The sequence below is a fragment of the Lemur catta genome, chromosome 2 (assembly GCF_020740605.2).
Source record: "Lemur catta isolate mLemCat1 chromosome 2, mLemCat1.pri, whole genome shotgun sequence".
NCBI classification, from domain to species: domain Eukaryota; kingdom Metazoa; phylum Chordata; class Mammalia; order Primates; family Lemuridae; genus Lemur; species Lemur catta.
Window position 1 is genome coordinate 67,658,100 of NC_059129.1, and position 16,702 is coordinate 67,674,801.

The 16,702-nt window shown below is 29.8% G+C and overlaps 1 protein-coding gene across 1 annotated transcript in view; it reads right to left on the minus strand.

Annotated features, from left to right (window-relative positions):
- Positions 1 to 16,702, minus strand: part of EYS (eyes shut homolog) — a 1,451,515-nt gene that overhangs the window by 1,299,931 nt on the left and 134,882 nt on the right. Inside the window, 1 exon segment of the mRNA XM_045543805.1 lies at positions 11,013 to 11,181. Coding sequence (XP_045399761.1) covers positions 11,013 to 11,181 — 169 coding nt within the window.

Consider the following 16,702-nt stretch of genomic DNA (forward strand, 5'->3'; position numbering starts at 1 on the left):
TGCCACACCCAGCCTGCTTGTGATTTTTCCAAGGAAGGAGCCAAAGAACAGGGACAACACCCCTAATAATCAACCCTGACAGGCTCACTGCACAGTGTCTTCTGCGGTCTGTCTTCACCTTCAATTTGTGGATTTTAATTCCTATATTCTGGATTGGAAATCTTCAGTTTCCTAAAATCCTCATCTCTCTCTCTCTCTTTTTTTTTTTTTTTAGTTTACTTCTTATTTTAAGGGATACATATTATTTTTAGGTTAGGCTTCTTGAGAAGTAAAAATGTTCAAAAAATGTTCAGACATTGTAGATCTGAAAAAAAATATTTTTCTACCTTTCTCCTATTTCCTTGGGGACATTAATTTTAAGTATTGGAGGTTTTTTTTTCAAAAGTTTAACATGCCCCCTGTCTTTATTTTCTCTGTATTCTCTCTCCACCTCCCAACCCCTAATTAATTTTAGTCTCTGTGAAGTTAGAACTCTCCACTAATGCTGAAAAATAAATCACCAAAAATGTACAGTTTGAAATTCTGTGTATTCATTTGTGAGTGAAGTTTGCTAGTGGCCAACTTTACTGTATGTGATCAGAAAGAGAAGTGGCTGATTTGTTGAAGGGCCGTCCAACTCCCAGAGTTTGTATTCTTTTTCCCAGGGCTAGTCAGTGACAGTCAGTGAGTGGCCAGGCTACCAGCATTTTTAGAGTAGAAGAGTAGAAAAGGCTGTGTTGTCTTTGTTTTTTGAGGAGTTTTTTTTATTTAATTTCCCCTCTATAGTATTGCACCATATCCCTGGGTTTTGTGTATTGTCCCGGGGGGGTTGGTCACACAGGATAAAGGAGGGTATCCAAGGGCCTTAATGCTCGTATAAGCCGATACCCAATTCTTTGCTTTTCACACTTAGTTCAGCAGAAATTCTTGATGAGTCTAATTCCTCAGCTTTTTGACTGTTCATCTTGCTCAGTGGCTTCCCCTCTGTCACCAATTTATTAATAGCTTGGTCTTCTAGTCTTCTGAGCCAGCCACTTATTTGTCTGCCTCCCAACATCCCAAATTCTATTGTCTTCTTTCCTATGTTCTTTGTTTTATTTGACCATAATTTTAGTGGATTTTGGAAAAAAAATAAAGGGAAGCATATGGACTCAATTTGCCATATTTAAAAACAGACCTATAAATTATCCTTAAATTAAAATTATAAGATTTTGTCTAATGTAAATATTTTTCTAGATGTTTGAATGTCTTTGAATTTATGCTTTCACAAATTTTATATTTTTATGCAAGCATCTGTATCTTTTTTTTTCCTTAATTGCTTCTCAATCTTGTGTCATGTTTAGAAAAGCTTTCTCATATTAAGAATATAAAAATGTTCACTCACGCTTTTCTAGAAAGGAATAGTTTTATTTCATAAAAGAATTATCTGATCTATTTTGAAGTAATTTTTTCCACCATTGATTAGAAATACTATTTGTAGAATAAATTTATAAAAATAAATACATATATAATATTTATATGTACTTTTACATATACATATAACTAATACATATGAGTTATAGTCTTCCTATAAGAAAGTGTTTAATACTCAGGAATACGTTCTAATACTTTGTTTTAATATATTTTCTCATCACTCTTCTTTTATAGTTTTCCATATATGTGTAGCAAAATAAGATAGTTTTTGTTTTATATGATATGACATAAAATTTCTAGATGAATTTAAAAATAATTTCCATTCTTAAAATACTGAGCCGTTCTACCCAAGAGCATGCTATGTAATTGCAAGCATTTAATTATTTTTGTTCAACACATAAGAATTTTAAAGTTTTCTTTTGTTATGTATTCATAAAAGTTTATGACTAGGTATTTTATCTTTTTGATTACTATTATAAAGAAGATATTTTCCTTCATTTTATTTTCTAAGTGACATTTGCTTTTTATTGGAAATCTATACATTTCTTATATTGATATTTTAATAGGTCACAATATAGAATTATTTTCTTATTTCTAGTAGGGTTTTTTGTTTTCCTTTGGTCAATTCCTTTCATTTTCTAGATTTATCTAGATCATTTCATCTGCAAACCATAATACTTTTGTTTCTTTCTATCCAATTTATACCTTCTCATTTTTTCACTTGTTCATATACTTAAATACTTTCAGGAACCTGGATTAATAGCAGGCAGCACTGTTCTTAATGAAAATGCTATTAGCATGTTAACATAAAGTTAAATGTAAACTACTTTATATCCGTTTAACACTTTCTGTCTTGAATTTGATACATTGATGTATCAAACATATAGTTCCAGCCTTGTTTTAATTAGCATCTCTGCAGTAATTTTTCTATCCTATTTCTTTTAATCTTTTTAAATCAAATTGTTAAAATGAACATCTTTTAAACAACATAGAATTGGGTTTGTTTTAGTTTGATATTTGAGGTATTTTAATAGATGTTAATTACAGTTATATCTCTGTGTGCATGTAATCCTTTTGTTTTCAGTTTTGCTATATGACTTGCATTTGATTTCTTTATTTTGTAAATTGGTTTGTGGTGTGATTGATATCTTGTCATTTGCAATATTTTCTAGGTTTGATCCTTCTGGGTTTGATCCTCTATTAGTTATCTTCTTAAATGTGTATATTAATAATATCCTTAGTCTTCTATTCCTTGACTGAATAACCTCCGAGATTATCTACTGATATCTTGCTAGATGGATTAGAAAATTAGAATATTTCTATAAGTTCCCATTTTTTCCCTTTTCATTTCATGATTTTAATGCATTATACCTTTATTTTTATTATTATTTTGTTGTTTCAAATTAAACAATTAAATTTCAGTTGCTGTATTTCTCTTAAGGAAAATAAACAAAAAATTGATATTGTTACAGTTCATCATAATGTCTTCTGTTTTTAATTTTTTGTATAATGCATGTAATCATAATTTTAGGATTGTTTTATTTTATATCTACATTTAAATAAATCAGCACTCATCTATTTATTTTCAGAGCTTTTTCCTTTGTCCTTGGCAGGTTTCTTGTATTGAAAATATTCTGTTTTTGTTTGTTTGTTTTATTTTGTTTATTTGAAGAACTCATAAAGTCAAGTCGATATTCCTCAAGTATTTCTAAAGTTTATCAATTATTTTTAAAACTTGATTGCTATAGTGAAAGCTCATTTTGGATTAGTATTGTATCCTAGTGAATACACCGAAGTATGTGTTAAATTTCTAAGAAATTCCTATGGCATTAATTAGGAAAAAATCTTTGAGAATTACAGTTTAACAACTAAATTTTACTTTAATATCTGTGAAATATTGTATAATTAGTATTTTTGTATCTATATAAGCCACATAAACCTTTTGAAATAGTCTCCTTTTAACTTATTTAACTCTCACTTATATTATTAAAAGTATGAAATAGAAGAAAATCACTCAAATAAATATCAGAAAAAATATCTTTAATAATAATATATAAAGGTCATTATACATACACCTATATATCTCTATGTATAACTTCACACAGCTATGATTCTTTTGAATCTATTTTTTTCTAAACTTTAAACACAACCTTAATGTCCTTTAGTATTTAATTCTTTTTTTTAATTTCAATAAATTCAGGGGGTACAAGTGTTTTTGCTGCATGGGTGAATTTTATATAATGGTGAAGTCAGGGATTTTAGTGTATCTATCACCAGAACAGTGTACATTGTACCTAATAGGTATTTCTTGATCTCTCATCCCCCTGCCACCCTCCCCATTTCTCAATTTCCAATGTTCATTATAACATTTTATGATAGTAAAGACACATTGTTTAGCTCCCAGATATAAGTGAGAACATGTGGTATTAGTTTTTCCATTCCTGAGATACTTAGGTTAATGGTGTCCAGTTCCACACAAGTTGCTGCAAAAGACATTATTTCATTCTTTTTTGTGGCTAAGTAGTATTCCATGGTGTATATGTACTACATTTTCTTTATTCACTCATTAGTTGGTGGGCACTTATGTTGATTCAATATCTTTTCAATTGTAAATTGTGCTGCAATAAGCATTCAGGTGTGGGTATCCTTTTCCTTTGGGTAAATATTCAGTAGTGGGATTCTTGATTGAATGGCAGGTCTACTTTTAGTTCTTTGAGGCATCTCTATACTGTTTTCCATAAAGGTTGTACTAATTTACATTCCCACCAACAGTGAATGACCATTCCCTTTTCACTGCATCCATGCCAATATCTATCATTTTTTGACTTTTTAATAATGGCCACTTTGACAAAGGTAAGGTGGTATTTCCTTGTGGTTTTACAAACAAAACAGCATGGTACTGGTACAAGAGCAGCCACTTAGATCAATGGAACAGAATAGATAAGACAAAATAAAACCATATAGCTACAACCAACTGATTTTCAACAAAGTAGATTAAAAATATACATTGAAGAAAGAACACCCTATTCAATAAATGATGCTGGAAAATTGGATAGTCACATAAAGAAGAATTAAATTGGATCCCTATTTTTTACCATATGCAAAAATCAACTCAAAATGGACTAAATACTTAAATGTAAGACCTGACACCATAAAATTTCTAGAACAAAACATAAGAAAAACTCTTCTGGACATTGACCTATGCAGGAAATTTATGACTAAGACCACAAAAGCAAACACAGCAACAACAAAAATAAATAAGTGGGATATAATTAAACTAAAAAGTTTCTGCACAGGAAAGGAAATAATCATAAAAACAAATAAGCATCTACAGAATAAGAAAAAATATTTGCAAACTATACATTCAACAAAGGGCTAATATCCAGAATTTACAAAGGACTCAAATCAGCAGGAAAAAAACAAAAAGTCTTCTGTCTCATCAAAAAGTAGACAGAAGACATGAACAGATATTTATAAAAGAAGATATACAAATGAGTGACAAATGTATGAACAAATGTTCAATGTCACTAGGTATCAGGGAAATGCAAATTAATATTTAGGTTTTAAACATCTCCTAAAGCAGATATACTCAAATCAATCAGACCAATATTTTCTATTTGTAATACATTTCTGTTTTTTGTAGCACCCTCTTTACTTCATATAATTGAATTTGTAGATAGATATAACCTATCTACACACCTAATATTAAAAATCAATCAAGATAATGCCCAAACTCTAATATATTAACAAAAAGTAGTAAAGGGCATTAATCTATAATTGTATATATTTCTTTATCAGAATACTATGGAATAACTGAACTAGAAGATACATTGAAATGGTTAGCTGTCTGCAACCATGCATATAATTACCCTTTACCATGACATCAATAATGACTGTTGATAGTAGTTTGACACTAGAAATTCAAGTAGAATGATGTGATTTTTTTCAATATGGTTAACAAATCCTAATACATCTCTGAATAAAAATAATATTCATTTGATTAACATAAAAGTTTCACTCTTGGAATATCCAGGGATTTTGTAAAAATATTTTGTGCTGATATGTAAAGTAAAGTTCAGATCATGGTTTAAATATTTACAAATAGGTTTTATATCCACATTAATGTATGTTAAGACTTTTAGAAATTGTGCAAACCATGAACCACTTTTTCTTTTCATGGAATTGTTCTGTGCATTGAAAGATTTATTAAACTCATCATTTACTACCCATCTGTTAAATGCCAGCTGTTACAGCCAATTATTCTGAATATTGAAAATGACCCTAGAAATTGCCAAGATGCCCCCAGAAGGCAAGACCATATTCTAAAAAATCATTGAGCTAAAATAAATTTCTCCAATTTACAAAAGCCCTCACCACTTTTCATCCAACCATGTACTAGTATGTCAAGCATTTTGTCATCATAATTATTCAGTTTTAAGTAAATTCTAATATACATGTATATATGCATATGCAGTGCTAAGATATTAATAAATGGCTATTAAATTGAAAGCTATTCAGTGACAAGTACATTAATTTTTATAAAATATCATGAAGATTATGATGGCCTATATACATATTGTTGATAATGTGAAATCTTCAAGTGCAAAGCAATTTTTACTTTGAGAAAATAAATCAGATTAAAAGACTTTATGAATGTATTACTAACTGTATTATTAAATAAATAAATTTTAAGTTATACTTAAATTTAAAGCAAGTGAATACTATGATGTAAAAGGAAAAGCAGAGACCGGGTGCAGTGGCTCATGCCTGTAATCCTAGCACTCTGGGAGGCTGAGGTGAGAGGATCGCTCAAAGTCAGGAGTTTGAGACTAGCCTGAGCAAGAGCAAGACCCCCGTCTCTACTAAAAATAGAAAGAAATTAGCTGGACAACTAAAAAAATATATAGAAAAAATTAGCTGGGCATGGTGGCGCATGCCTGTAGTCCCAGCCACTCGGGAGGCTGAGGCAGAAGGATCGCTTAACCCCAGGAGTTTGAGGTTGCTGTGAACTAGGCTGATGCCATGGCACTCTAGCCCAGGCAACAAAGTGAGACTCTGTCTCCCCCCCCACCCCCCCAAAAAAAGGAAAAGCAGAGACCTATTAGGTGAAAGTCTGTAAGTTGAAAATATGGTCTAAGTTTTAAATATTGTAATTATAAGGCTTCTTTCCTCATTTAGATTTTTAATGGAAATTTTTTTTCTAAAGATAGAAGAAAGTAAATCTGATACTCTACTTATTACCCTAAGTCCTAAGGTTATGACCTATATGGCTTATAAATAGTGAATGCATCATTAATATTGTTTCACTGAATAATCAACAAATGCTTTTTAAAATTGAGTAAGCTATACTCAAAAGAAAGGTCATCTTGTTAAAGCTTCTGTATAAAAAGCTTCATGAAAGTCCAAGTCTTAGGAGACAATTTGAAAAGCAATGTAAAAATGTTAGACTTATAAAAAACTATTTAAATATTATGAATTAAAATAAAAATCTGACCCAGGTAATACAAAATCATATAACATGCACAAAAACGTTTTATTGTTTGAGATATGAAATTAAAGCATAAGTCATAGAACAGGAAGCTATAATAGAGTTAAACCTTGATTTTAAATGCATAACATACATATTGGAAAAAATAAATTAGAGATAATTGTATATGCATGAGATAAGTTTTAATCCATACCATAGTTGAAACTTAATTATATGAAAGTGCTTCATTTAATGAAGTTTATTATAAATAATTTTGTCATACATATGGATAATACAGTGTTATCCACTTAAGAATTGCTAAAATGAATGATCTCTATAATATTACTATTAGGTTTAAGGAAGCAAGGTTGTTTGGTTTTTCATGGCATAATAAAGAGTAGAAAAAAATCAGTACATGCAAATGCATTAGACAAAATGATCCTGATGAAAATGCATTAGACACTAGAGAAAACAAAATTCTGTGGTATCAATACTAGCCAAAAATAAATGTGCATATCATATATATATATATATATATGCACAATATGCCACTTTTATATAAAGTTCAGTTTCTTTTCTCTTTTTTTTTTTGTTTTGAAGGTAAAATGTAAGCACATAAAACTTTTGCTTGAAGGCAGAAAAGTTAGCATGGTACAGAAGAAAGGAAAGAAGAAAAGAAAGAAAGAAAGAAAAAAAAGAAAAGAAAAGAAAAAAGAAAGAAAAGAAAAAGAAAGAGAAAAGAAGCAATTGAACTTGCTAATAAAATCATTGTCAACATGACAGAAACTACAATAGTCTTAGAATAAATAATTACTAGATTCTCTTGCTTAGAAATAATTTAAGAAAACCCTGAACAAAATATATTGTATTTTTGTAGCAAATTCACTTAAAGCTCTATTTACACATCTTCCTGACTCTACAGAAATAGGTTTTGAAGGTATACGTGATTTTCTTATGGACTTTAAGACCTCTTGCTTATAAATGAAAAATTATGTTTTGGTTATATTTAGCAATATATAGAAAATGTGAATTTCCTAAAATAGCCTATAAAGAAAGCAAGTTTAATTTAAAGCTTCTGAAAAGAAAGCCAGAAAACACATTGCAACATCTATAAGCAAGGCACATGTATGTTCAGAAAGTGAAAATAATAGTTACTTTAGTACTTTAAAGAGATATTTGCTTTCTTAACGAAATGGAACAACCATGAGATGTGTTTTGAAGAGAATACAAATTTACCTATGTATGGTACATTACCTGGGGACAAGTATCAGGTCTCACTTTCATAAAATTCTGTATAATATCTTCCAATTAGAAGAATAAATTTGAATAAATGTATAAATGACTATATTTCATTTTGTTATGATATTTCTGGTTGCAAGTAGATTTGGTGACTTAGGCATGAATTTGTAGCTTCAGAAAGAGACTGGAGTCAAGAACATATCACATTGTGAGCCTGATGTTAAGATATTATGACCCTATACTTACTAAAAGCTATCCTGAAGTCTTGAGTCTTGATTGTCAATGTGGCTGGTGGAATTTTTCCTTTTTTTTTTTTTTAGCTTATTAAAGGTTTTCCAAATTCCTAGAAAATGTTTTCTGAACACTTTAGGGCAAAAATGTGCTAATACTCAGACATGTGTGAATTACTTTATTTACATTACCTGACACTTTAAGCTGTACTCATATAAAGTATACTTCAATAGAAAAAGGTCTATGCATTATTTATCAATGATCTGTCATTATTATTATTATTACTGCTGTCTTTCATTAGAAAGAAATCCTCTAATATTATTATAACACAACCATTATTATTTTGCTTTATGAGTTATATTTGGGAGTCTTATTTAAAAATTTCTCCATTCCAAAACCACAAAGATATTTTTCCACATTTCTTTCAGTTGATCATTTTACCTTTTACTTTTAGATCTCCAAATACATTTGAAGTCTGCTTCTATATAAAGTGCAAGGTTGTAATCCAGTTTCATTTATGGTTTCATAATGAACTATTACCAATATCATTTACTAAAGACTCTCATGTGTTCACATCAAATTATGGCCAAGTTTCTCATACATCAAGATCCCATATGTACATGTGTTGTTCACAGAGTTCTCTGTCGGCCCATTCTTTGTTTCTACAAAGCCTCTATTTGGGTATTGTTGTCTGTCATACCAGATGGCTCATGAAGTCTCACTCCATTAGTCTTCCTTTTCAAAGACAACTTAGTTATTTATAAAACATTATTCTTTCGCATAAATTTTAGAACATGTTGATTAGTTTCTAAAATAACCTGCAATATTTATGTTATTGCATTAAATGTGTGTATGAATTAATTTGGGAAGAATTGCTATCTTAGTCAATTTAGGGAATTATATCTAAGATCATGGATTACATTTCAGTTTATTCAGAGTATATATATTTTTTCTCCTCATTGAATTTAGTGGTATTTAGAGAATTGTTTTAACAGAGAATTTGAGCATCTTTTGTTAAAATAATTCTGAGATTTTTGCCTATCTTTGTTATTATAATATGTGATATCACATTATATAATAATTTCTAGATGTTGTGACTGATATAGAGAACTGTTAATTTTATTTATAAAGTCCTTATATCTGCAAAATATGCTGGGCTCCATTTTTAGGATTAATTATGAGATAATATCAAGAATTCATAAAAGTGTTGCTAATTTCACCTGCAAAAATGTCAAGATTCTCTGAATATCAAAAAAATGAAATGATTATAAACAAAGAGAAACATAAAATCAGAAAAAGGGCAGTTATATCACAAAATGATTTTATTCTAAGCACTGTATCAACTATAACCCATGAGTTTCAATATGTTGGGTTCATTTTCATTCATCTCAAATTATTTTCTTATTTTCCTTGTAATTTCTTTAGGACCTATTGATTAATGTGGATTGTCGTTATTTCCACATAATTCTGAATTTCCCAAGTCACTTGTTCTTGAGTCCTAGTCTCATTACATTTTGATCAGAGACCATCCTTTTTATTATTCAAATCCTTTTAGATATATTGCAGCTTGTTTTATAGCATAGCATATGGTCTATTCTGGAAAATGGTTTGTGTACATTTAAGAAGGTTTTTCTGCTGTTGTTGGGTAACGTGTTTTTTAGGTATCTGCTAGCTCCAGATGATTTACAGTGTTGTTCAAATCTATATCTTTGTTGATTTTTTTGCTAAGTGTTATATCCACTATTGAAAGTGGAATATTAGAATCTTCAACTATTGTCGAATTGGCTATTTATCTCTTCAATTCTTCTATTTTTTCCTCATGTATTTTGGGGCTCTACTGTTAGGGGTGTGTGTGTGTGTGTGTGTGTATGTGTGTGTAAAATCACTGTATCTTCTGATGATTTGACACTTTTATCATTATAAAATTTCCTTCATTTTCTCTAGTAGCTGTTTTTTTATGGTCTATTCTGTGTGATATTAGTATAGACATTCTAGCTTTCTTAGGGTTGCTGTTTGAATTACACATCTTTTCTCCTTTTTTTACTTTAAACCTATTTGTATGTTTGAAATCTAAAGTTTATCTTCTATAGACAGTATATAATTGACTAAATCCAGAATATATCCAATCTGAAAATCTGTACTTTTTGACTGGATTTTTTATTCATTTAAATTTTATTATTGATATAGTTGGATTTATATCTGCCTTTTTACTTTTTGTTTGCCACATCTCATATAGTTTTTGTATCTTTATTCTGATATTACTTCCTTTTATAGTAAGTAAATATTAATCTATGGCAACATTTTAATTCCTTCAATGCTATTTTTACTGTATTATATGAGCTATTTTCTTAGTAGTTGCTCTGGAGCTTATCAGGTACATCTTAATTTACCAAAATTTACCACAGATTTATACTAACAATTCTAGTGTGATATAGAAAAGTTATTCCTCTATAATCTATTCCTTCTCCTTTTTTGTGCTCACATTATTATATATAATATAAAGATATTATGTGACATATATTAACTATATATGTAAATATATTAATAAATGATATATGAATTTCAATCATTTTAAATAAAACAATGATTCTTATAAACTATTATGAAATGATTCAATTATGACTTAGTGTAATTAGAACTTTTGAGAGATAGTTGGTATCATTTGCTCAAATAATGCATAAATACCTGGGTCTATTAATTTCATCTTTACAAATATCTTCATATTGATAGCCATTTTCTTGATAGTCAGTTGCATTTTCAAGGTACATTTTGCTGGCCTCTATGAGAATACATGGACACCAACATTCCTGACTGTCTTCTTCACTCAAACAACTATTTCCATTTGCACAAATCTATAAAAAATAAGAAATAAGAATGTTATAAGTACCTATTACATATTAAAATATTAAAATCATTTCAAGATTTAAATTTCATGCTTTCCTTTATGTATTAAAATCATTTTTTCCTTTAGTAAAGGTAAGAAAAATCAGTTTTGATTTATATCAAAATCATTTTCAATAGTCATATACAATCTACACTCAAATTATGACACATATATGTATTTTAAAAAACTGAATAGGGAAGCACATATTACACAAATGCTTTTAAACATGCAATTTTTTCATTTTATTTTAATCACAAATTTATGGACATCATTTAAATATTAACTGATATGGTGGAAATAGCATTGTATTGAGAAATATAGCCATGGAAAATCTATTTCTGGATTTTACTAAACAGTTTTTTTCTCCTCAGGTGAGTTATTTGGATTCTCCTTGGAACTGATAGTAAAATTTTACTGGATTCCTTTTAAAAGTTAGTTAAATAATATCTTTTACATGTTTGTTTTACATTTGCATGAAAGGCATGATAGTATGTTTTTATTTAAATTATTATTTTTATAATTTTGGAAGTCACCCACAGATATGCTCAATGGATTTTACCTGAAAGTTAGGTAAACTTTGTCCCCAAAGAAGTACACTTATTATAAAGTGCTTAAGCCCAGGTATACCTTTTCCTACATCCTAAATCCAAAACAGCAATAGAACTTTCCCTTTTTAAAAAAATATTCCTCTGGACGTATTCATATTTTCTTTTTGGTTTTGGTTATAGCCAATAAGTTATTTCCCATCTATGGCAACAATAATTAGGAATTTGGTTTCATAGTCTGATCCTTTGGTGATCTCTAAATAAATTAATGGCTTATAGACAGCTAATCAACTAAGAATCTGTCTTTCCGTTTTCTATTTGGAGCTCAAATCAAGTAAAAATGTTAAGTCAACTAGAAAGGAGAACAAATTTTTGACATGAACAGATGAATTTTTATTGAATGCTATTAACACTTTCCTCAAGGCTAAAATATTATAATTAAAGCTACATGCTTTTTTCATCTGTGTCTGTATGTCTATGTGTTTCTAATTCAGAAAGGCCTTTATTTCCACCTGTTTGAGCATGTAATGATTTCCTACATTCAGAGTATATTAGTTGTAAAGTTTCTTTAATTAAAGGAACACTGTTATAATTGGCTTACAAAGTTAAATAAACACACATAAAAAGAAAAAAAAATACCATTTTGTGACACTGCTTTATCTCTCTATATATGTATATACATATTTTATTAGATTTGTTTCCTGAAATTTGAGATTATATTGAACATTATCCTTGACTACTTTACTGTATATATTTTTTACAAAAACAAAGTTATTTTACTTTCATTACTTCTGAAAAATTATCAACGTTAGGAAGTTAATTTTCCTGTAATTAACTTGTAATTCCAAAAGTATTTGTATTTTAAAAAGACCTCAGAGAAAGGGAACATTATAGCATAAACAAATACAACAACACTTTTGGAATTTTAGTCTTTGATAATGAAAACTAAAATAGACTCAATTTTCTGTCATATATTAATGAATACTGAATAAAAGCAAGAATAACTTACTATCTGCATGAAATACTTGCTCCTGGAAGGAAAGATTGTGAACTAAATAAAACAAGTTATTTTCCAAGACTAGCAGCTTGTTCATCAAGACTCACTTTAAAATTCTCAGCATATTGTGTCACCAGTACAAAGTTTTCATTCAAAAACTCTCACAAATTCCCACTAGATACCCTCTACCACTCCCTCAGGGCTCTACATCATATAAATATCTTTCCACAACTTCTCCCATCTCAGACACTACTAAGACTATATTAAGGTGTTGCTTTTCCTTATTGCAGGAAGTCTAAAATTATTAGCTTTTTTTGATCAACGGAATTGTCTGGTGGTCTTTTAGAGGCCCAACAGTGAACAAACCCCAAATTTACAAAGATCCAATTAAAATGCCTTCACTCTGGGCTGGGCCTGGTGGCTTATGCCTGTAATCCTAGCACTCTGGGGAGCCGAGGCAGGCGGATCGTTTGAGCTCAGGAGTTCGAGACCAGCCTGAGCAAGAGCGAGACCCCGTCTCTACTAAAAATAGAAAGAAATTATATGGAAAGCTAAAATTATATATAGAAAAAAATTATCTGGGCATGGTGGCACATGCCTGTAGTCCCAGCTACTGGGGAGGCTGAGGCAGGAGGATCGCTTGAGCCCAGGAGTTTGAGGTTGCTGTGAGCTAGGCTGACGCCACGGCACTCACTCTAGCCCGGGCAACAGAGTGAGACTCTGCCTCAAAAATAAATAAATAAATAAATAAAATAAAAAATAAAATGCCTTCACTCTCAAAGTTCAGGACCCTGTAACAGCGAACAGTGCACTATCCTGAGACCACTGGATATTCTCTCCAACTGTGACAAAGACATAGGTACAGTATCAGTCTGAACTCCAATTTCTCTTCATCAAATTCACAAATGCTTCATTTATTTTCTTTCATTAATAATAAGAAAACATTTTTGGACTCTTTTGATTATGTGATCCAATTTTATCTAAAGAAAGAGAAAATCTCCGTCTGTCATCATTACTTTCTCAGATGAGTCTATAAGAGGAAGTCAACTGGGAGAGGACTAGCATAGGTCCATAACTCCATCATCCAGATGGTCTAAATAAGTGATGAGTTCAGATGGTCACAACAGTCTGGCTTTCCTTTGGGCAAATTTTCCCTTGAGTCATCTTTTCAAAATCTTGTAAACACTTTTAGTTGAGCCGTCATTTGGGATTGACTGGTTGTTGGAGTGTTCTGGAGACATGACAGTGTGCTGTCTGATGTAGGTTTTTATGGGTTCTTCTCGTCCCTTATGCCTTGGCACCACACATTTCTCCGTTCATATTGTTAAGTCATGTATGTATCTTTCTAATTGGCATCATTTCTCAAAGGACAATCTGAAATTGTAGTGGCCACTCTGGGGAAATTTTGACATGAACAAGATTGTTCATTTGACAGATTCAATAGAACAAAAAGGGAAAAATTCTCATGAGGAGATTCTCTGTCTGGTATGTCTAATAGAGAGATTACTAACACACAAGACCCCCTTTTTGATTTTCATGCTTCTGTGATTAATAAGCACTAGATTTTTAATTACATAACTCTATGGAATTGCCAAGTATGTGAGTTCTTATTTAAATTATCCATAATAACTTGTTCTTTGTGTGTGGATGTGTGTGCATGTGTATGTATGAAAATAGGATTTTCTGCATTTTAAGCATCTACTACTCTTTGCAGAGGGGAGATAATTAGCCTTTTGCAATCATGATTTTGTATCTGCCTGAATGTAATTTCCCTTCACTTATTCATTTTTGCTTTTCCTCCTTTTTTCTTTTGAGCTTGGGAAAAATTTGAAATTAATTGATCATAAATACTCTTTCTATCATTATATGAGCTTTCTAGGACTATTGTTCAGATAGTCAAAAGATTACAAGAAAAGGAAAATGATAAACTGATGACAAACTGTGTTTTATTTATGTTTTCCTCTTGCCAAAACTTTAACAAAGCACAAAAAATATATCCATGTATGGGTAAAATATTGTTAGTCTTTTAGATGAAAAGAAAACTAGGCCAGTAGAGGTTTTGGCTTCAATTCAAAGTCTTGATTTTCTAAAATATATAACTACTAAGATTCATTTATTTATTGTTATTTATTCAAAAGAGGTTTATTTATTTAAAAAGAACTCAGGCAAATTCTTAATAAATACATGGCAGTTTAGATAAATTAGAATGATTCAACTTTAAAAGAATGATTCTATAATTGTTTCTTCAAATTGTCTATGATTATAAAAAATATGAAATTGAAATAATTGAAATTATAATAATGGATATAATTTGAGAGGGTCTAATTTCATGAATTCTTGTTAATTCTACTACACTGATGTACTAGAATGTTTTGCTGATGATACCTACAAATCATAAGGACTTAATATAATTGTATAAGTTACAATTTCCAAATCTTTAGTCAACTTTAAAAGCTTACACTAATTTTTTAATTGGATTAATAAAATTACTTCTGGATACCTGAAAAATGTTTAACTAAGAAAAATATACAAATGTTAGTCTCTAAACATAGTTGTAAAATACCCTTGTTTCTTATAGAATTGAAATAAGATGTGCAAATATCTTTGTGATATATATTTGTGTTTATTTTGCCTAACATAAAAGTTGTTAGAGTTATATAAAATAGGTCATTATGAAATAATAAAGTAATTAAAATTTTCTTGTCTAGCTACCTTTTTGTATTTTCTTGAGTCTAAAGACATAATATAGGTTACTTAGCTTAAAGTTGGTAATTATTATAAAAGAAAGGGTAAAGAGAACTAAAATTATGTAAGTGAGATAATAAATATGATTGGCTTGTTTGTTTCCAAGGGAAGATTTGCAGTTACTAAATTAACAAATGTATTATACATTTAGCTTCAATTTGCTGATAAAATTAAATGTATCTTAAAAATAAAGTTAAAAGTTTTAAGCTAATCATATAGTCATATATTTGTGATTGGCTAAAAATATATATATAAGTAGAATGTATTAAGTTTACTTTATATATTTATGCATTTAGTGACCATAATACAAGATATATTTGAGGGCATACTTTAAATTAAGAGGTCTGAGGAATTTGAAATCTGTCTGTAGTAGTAATAATGCTTCTAGATGGTGAATTTAAAGGAAATAGTGACTTGTATTTTTTTATAAGGTTGGCTCAACATTAATGAATATATTCATAATGGAAAAATTGTATATCAGTGGTATAAACAATATAAAATTATAATATGTTTTGTTTCTGCAAAATGACCAAATTATGTTATGTCCCAACAAAAGAGGCTGCAAATATTTTTTAAACTCTGAACTTTTTGGAAAACTCCTGAATTATTTTGACAAAATGTTCATAATTTGTTTAAAATTAAGATCCTAATTTTTTTTACTTATTTTTACATGTATAAAAATATAATACTATTTTGTACAAGATAGAGGTAGGTGAGGGGAAAAATGGGGCCTCTCTTATTAATTCTTGTCTTAGGTTCCATAATTGTTAGTGCTACCACTTCCCAGAGATTAGCAATCTTTCAGATGGTAAATCAAAATAAAAATGACACATTACTTAACTCCAGTGAGAATGGTTTTTATCAAAAAGTCCCCAAACAACAAATGCTGACATAGATGTAGAGAGATACGAACACTCAGACACTGTTGGTGAGACTGCAAACTAGTATACCCTCTAAGGAAAGTAGTAGGGAGATACCTCAATGAACTAAAAGTAGACCTACCGTTTGACCCAGCAATCTCACTACTGAGTATTTACCCAAAAAAAACAGAAGGTATTCTATTTAAAAAAACAAATCACAATTTCAAAGATATGGAAACAACCCAAGTGCCCATCAATTCATGAGTGATTTAATAAAATGTGATATATGTATACCATGGAGTACTACTCAGCCATAAAAATAATGGTGAACCTCTTATATTA